Source organism: Pristiophorus japonicus, chromosome 11 (assembly GCF_044704955.1).
Source record: "Pristiophorus japonicus isolate sPriJap1 chromosome 11, sPriJap1.hap1, whole genome shotgun sequence".
NCBI lineage: Eukaryota > Metazoa > Chordata > Chondrichthyes > Pristiophoridae > Pristiophorus > Pristiophorus japonicus.
Genome location: NC_091987.1, coordinates 70,544,771 through 70,550,770, shown reverse-complemented (window position 1 = coordinate 70,550,770; position 6,000 = coordinate 70,544,771). Strand labels below are relative to the sequence as shown.

The 6,000-nt window shown below is 39.1% G+C and overlaps 1 protein-coding gene across 4 annotated transcripts in view; it reads right to left on the bottom strand.

Annotated features, from left to right (window-relative positions):
- Positions 1-431: 431 nt before the first annotated feature.
- wdr3 (WD repeat domain 3) overlaps positions 432-6,000 on the bottom strand; it is a 57,437-nt gene continuing 51,868 nt past the window's right edge. For all 4 annotated transcript variants that reach the window (XM_070893511.1, XM_070893510.1, XM_070893509.1 and 1 more), the window contains 3 exons: positions 4,245-4,373; positions 2,810-2,903; positions 432-878 (listed from right to left, as the gene is read on the bottom strand). In XM_070893511.1, coding sequence (XP_070749612.1) covers positions 723-878; positions 2,810-2,903; positions 4,245-4,373 — 379 coding nt within the window. In that variant the 3' untranslated portion in view covers positions 432-722. The remainder of the gene's footprint in view (positions 879-2,809; positions 2,904-4,244; positions 4,374-6,000) is intronic.

Genomic DNA, 6,000 nt, shown 5'->3' with positions numbered 1-6,000 from the left:
GGATCTGGGCGTCACTGGCAAGGTTAGCATTTACAACTAGCTAGGCCACGTCAGAGCACAGTTAAGAGTCAACCACGTTGGTGTGGAATTGGAGTCACATACAGGCCAGACTGGGTCAGGACAGCAGGCTTTCTTCCCTAAAAGGCATTGGTGAACAAGTTGGAGTTTTAGGACAATCTGAAAGCATCGTGGTCATTTTTACTGATACCAATTTTTTTTTTTTTTAATTAAAAATTTAATTCAAATTCTTAAACTGCCACAGTGGGATTTGAATTTACAGTCTCTAAGTTATCAAGGACAGATGCTGCCAAAAGGGATGGGAATTATAAGCGATCTTCTTGCAGCAGCAGTAATTCCTGGTGACTGCCTCATGAAGAACATATAAAGAGGGTAAATAGTGACAGACTGCTGTATTTCACATAAGGCACACATTTTTAAAAACAAAGTTTTTATTAAAGCACATTTACACATGAGTTGCTGAGCAGGCATTTTGTACTGCAGAAGGATCCAAATAAATGCATAATGAATTGGTAATAAGGCTCAGTTATATTGTGTGTAGTATAAACTTGGATGAATAGAAAGGCAGCGATGGGGAGGCATCTTTTTTGATTGCTTGGGCCAGATATATATTTCTCTCAATTCTGTTGTACCAGCTTTCATTAGCCTATTGTGGCATTATATGGCGCAACATTAAATTAAATTTGGAGGCTCTTGCATGAATCCTAGACAACCATTAGAACAGCTCTATCTCTTATCTTTCTTTTCCTTTTCTTCTCTTTGAATCTCTCAGTTGCATCAGCAAAAAAGGTCACATCTTCTTTAGTTTCTATCTCCCGTTGCAAAAACTGCAGTCCAGCCATATTGAAACCAATGACATCCTGTCATAGAAGAACAGAAATAGAAATGAAAAAGTGAAGATTTCAAATATATTTATAAAATATCCATGCCATTTTCAACCTGCACTAGATCAACAGCAGGTGCTAAACACACGATATATGCGACAGGCTCGGTGAAATATTGTGTGTGATTGAACCTGTAACCCAAAAGGTGCGATGTAACAAACTGCAGGTGTACTACCCTTACGTCATAAGTTATTAGTTTTAGGATACCCCGCGACAAAATCAGAGTAACTTTATGCCATGCATGTACACACATGAAAGAGAGAGAAAACCATCGCTTTGTAATCAAATATATATTTATTAAACTATTCATAATTTACTGATTATTGACCCAGTTATTCGCACTGTTTTCTGGAACTTCCTCCATTGGTCAGTCCTGGGGGGTGTAACCCAGGTGTCTGATATCTGCCTGAAGCTACTTGGCCAGTTTCCATTTTGCATTGTGCTTCATCTCTCCCTTGTTTGTTGCCTTACTCGACTTTAAACAATACTTAGGTTTTGCTAGCATGAGCACTACTGAGCACAGACCATTTCTGCAGTAAATGCCTTGGAAGTAATGTGCTTTTTGTTTCCCCTCTCTCTAACTTGACTATAATAAACCGAATAAATTACTATTAATAAAAATGTCCACAAAATGCTAGCCTAGTAAGTGAATGATTAAGATACCCCTTCCAAAATGTAACAATAATACTTATTGGGGATTTTTTTAAAACAATGGTCCATAAGTTGTGGTCAGCGGCGAAGCAAAGACGTTCACCAATGCCCCGAAGTAAGCTTCCCACAAAGATCTTGCGATCTCTGCGGCGAGAAGTTCTGCTTTTCCGACGTGCAATTGAAATCAACGCAAGTTAATGGGGATTCCCAGTGAAGAGCTGCAAGCTGTCCAAGCAGCCAATCAAAATGCAGAATTCTCTCAGGCAGCGAACCAGGAAGTGGGTAAGTGCCTTTGATTCTATTTTTTTAAATGTTAGTGAGAGAAAAACAAAGATTGGGGCTCTCACGTGAGGAAATGGCAAACCTGAAATAAAGATGAACGAGCTTTAAAAAATATATATATTTTATTAAAACGAATATATTTGACACTCCACAAAATTAAAATTGTTTTTTTAGGGCAATAACCTTTGTTTAGCATTAAATAGGCTGTTAAATCCCCAGTTACACCTAATCCAAAATTTTTAATGGGTTATTTAACAGAAAAAGTTGCTGTCAGTTTCCAGGATTTGACAAATTACACTGATTACTGGCTCTGGGAGGGGGGGCACAGTGCAGCCCGTGGAGGAGCAGTGAAGGACAGACCGCAACTTCAGGATTTCCGCATCACGCTGCGCATGGGCTAAATCCTGAAGTTATGGTTACTTTCAAAGGCAAAATGACAGCGAACACTACCAGTTCACCATCATCAGGACCGTAAATTCCGGGGCCATTGTTCACAATATTGCCACGCTTTGCTGGAATTATTTTATTTTGGGATCAATACTTGGCTAAAATATTTAAACAGCTTTGTTAAAAATGTATTAAGATGATTTATTTGTAACAGTTTCAAACTTGGCATTATCACCAAGTGAAACAAATCCTTCCAGGAGCACAATGAAACTCCCTTATGGCATTTTCCAATACAACAGATTGTTCATCGTTCCTCATGAATAGAAAATGCTATTGTGTAACATTGCTTGCTTTATAATGAGTTTTCTGCATGGCAATTCAAAGATAGCCGGATAAAACAGGTTTATGTTAAAACATTCCATTATAAGTTTGTTCCTGTATGGAATTAGTATGCTCATTGTAGATCTTTGGTTTTTTAGGGACTTCTTCCTATATGTCAGCAGGTTTGTTGCTACTCATTTACCTTGGAATTTACTTTGTTTATGTTCATAAGCTACTGGTTAGCTATGGAAAAACAGCGACTGTACCTTCATTTCATTGATCTTTCCCATTGTGTTTTTTCTCAAACTGTCAATAACTGTAAGGAGCATCTGACTGCTTGTGATCTGTCCAAAATGAATTCTGATGGAAAAAACAGGTAGAATTATACAACCAGTTGATTACGTTTTGTACTGTATGTGTCCAGTTTTATTTTTATACCCGGTTTTAAAATTTAGTACCAAATGGACAGACAACCTGCTTCCAGGTAGCTGCCAATGATAGGAGTGACCCAAGGTGACTCAGTCTGATTTTGTTGACCTCTTTCTCAGTGGGGAAGCAGACAGCCTCCACACTCTACCTCTCCTTGGTGTCATGCCTGAGATTGTGAACTTCCTGTGGGGAACTGTTGACACAACTGTCGAAGAATAAAGTTACTTTAGCCTAACAGTGCCTTAACTCCAACTTCAAAGCCGTATCTCTACTGATTACTATCAATTTTTCCACATTGTACATCTCTCATCTTTGTACCCCTCTCTGACCTTGATTGCTAATCACTGAAAAGTTATGGGCAAGATTCACACTCACTATGAACTACTGGCTGAGACATAAGAACATAAGAATTAGGAGCAGGAGTAGGCCATTCGGCCCCTCAAGCCTGCTCCACCATTCAGTAAGATCATGGCTGATCTTCTACCTTAAACTCCACTTTCCTGCACTATCCCCATATCCCTTAATATCCAAAGATCTATCGATCTCTGTCTTGAATATACTCACTGAGCCTCCACAGCCCTCTGGAGCAGAGAATTTCAAAAATTCACCACCCTCTAAGTGAAGAAGTTTCTCCTCATCTCAGTCCTAAATAGCCGACCCCTTATTCTGTGACCCCTGGCTCTAGACTCCCCAGCCAGAGGAAAAATCCTGCCTGCATCTACCCTGTCAAGCCCTGTAAGAATTTTGTATGTTTCACTGAGATCACCTCTCATTTTGCTAAACCCTAGGTCAAGTCTACGCAATCTCTCCTTATAGGACAATCTCCTCATCCCAGGAATCAATCTGGTGAACCTTTGTTGCCCTCCCTCTATGGCAAGTATATCCTTCCTTGGGTAAAGACATCAAAATTGTACACAGTACTCCAGATGCGGTCTCACCAGGACCCTATATAATTGCAGTAAGATGTCTTTACTCTTATACTCAAATCCTCCTGTAAAAAATGGCAACATACCATCTGCTGTGCATATTTACTTTATTTACAAATATTATAGACAACAGAGATCTTTTCACCTCAGCCATTTCCACTAAATTCAAATCTAGTTCCACAAAGGACAGTGTCTCTGTGTAAACTCTGTCTTTGGGAGAAGAAAATTGCTTGCACGAGCAAAAATTCCTAATTGAAAGACAATTCAACAAAAAAAGCTAGTCAAGCCAACCCAATCCCCCTTTCTTCATTTGTGGTGGGTGGGTGGGGGGAAGGGGAATACCTACCTGAGGAGGAAGAAAAGGCAACGGCAAATGAGTTCAATCTCTAGAGACAGCTGAATGTACTCATTAAATAAAGTGAGCAGGTCAGGAGTGTAGGAAAATGGCAGAACAAGCAGGGATTCCTCCATCTCACTAGAAAAGATCCAAGACAACCAAATGATCAAAAAATGTACACTTTTTAAATTGCAAGTACGCACAGTTCAAAATTTGTTTCCTATATTTCCCTTCATTTTATGACTATCCAGCCTCCACCAGTTTAAACCACTGGTGAATATTTATAAACATCGTTATTGCAGTGATACCAGAATGTTTAAGTATACAATATGTGATAACTCTCTGGGATTAAGAAAAGGATTAAAGTGGACTACACTTATCATATATGGGTTAACAATAAATGTTCAATAAAATAAATCAACAAATCTCCCAGTCCAGTCAGCAGTGCAAGTGCAAGTCTACAATGAATAATGGCCCTGATTTTGCCATTCACCTCGCGTACAGGTGACTAGAGACTTTTCGTGGGCTTGTCGGCAGAGATTTCTAGTAATTGGGCATCTGATCCAGTGTGGAGGATCTGGGAAAGCAACAGGGAGGCTCTTCAACCATCAGATTGAAAAATCCTCACAGACACGCAAACTGCAAAGCAGAAAGTAATAAAACAGGAAATATTAATTGTATTTAAATCACTGTACAGGAAGCGAAGTAAAGATTTGGACATACACATGAAATTAAGTGAGACATAAAAGAGAAAGAGAAAAACAAAAAAAAAAGTTTTAATTCGGAAAAAATCTGCAACATTAATTTTCTTCTGAGGGAATGAGACTCCACACTTGTAAAATTATTTTTTCGGTGTCAGAGAGGTCATTCAGCAGTAATTATCACTTATTACACCATTAAAAACTCACTTACTCCTGATCGCACTAGCCCTAACTTTATCATCCGTCTTTACTGCGAGACCAGTGGGTAATTACCTTAAGTTTACGCCATTAGTGATTTCTGTGCAGATTCCGTCGGCGAAAACTGCAACAGCACAGCTGGTTGAACAGGGTAACACTTGACAGCAGTGTCCTGATTTCTGCATTTAACTGCGCATGTCCGAACGCCAGAAGTTGCAGTCAGATTTACCGTGGAATAACGGCAAGTGCTGACAGCCTCATTGTTGTTAGTATAGCAAAATCCGGGCCATTAATTCACTATGGTAGTAAGCTGATTATGTCATAGTAGTTCAATCCTGTTGCTAAGCCAACAGAGACACAGAATCATCTGGGGCTATAGAGAGTGCAGTTGAGGTGTTTTGTGCCATTGAGTTGCATTTGGGACTAGAAGGGCTCTGAATCTGGCTGGTCAAGAACAAAACAAACAAATCCAGCAAAACATGCTGATTTGTTGTCCCCCACTACCACCAAAAAAAGAAATGTATATTACAACAATTGCATGCACTACAAACTTTTCACAGGACAGTAGAATTGGATCAACTAAAAAATATACTTGTAGTGCAAACTGGGACACAACTACACCTGTTGTTCTGGATTTGGAGACAAGAAACTAAAATAATTCAATTGACATTAGGTATCCTGCAGTTTTGGGTTATGAAAGCAATGACAGTAATGGCTATATACTATTCTGACTAATTTAAAGAATTAACTTGCAATTATATAGGGTCTTTCATGAACTCAGGATATCCAAAAGTGCATCAGAGCCAAAGAGGGAAATGACCAGGTAATGTTTTTTGTGATGTTGGTTGAGGGATAAATATTGGCCA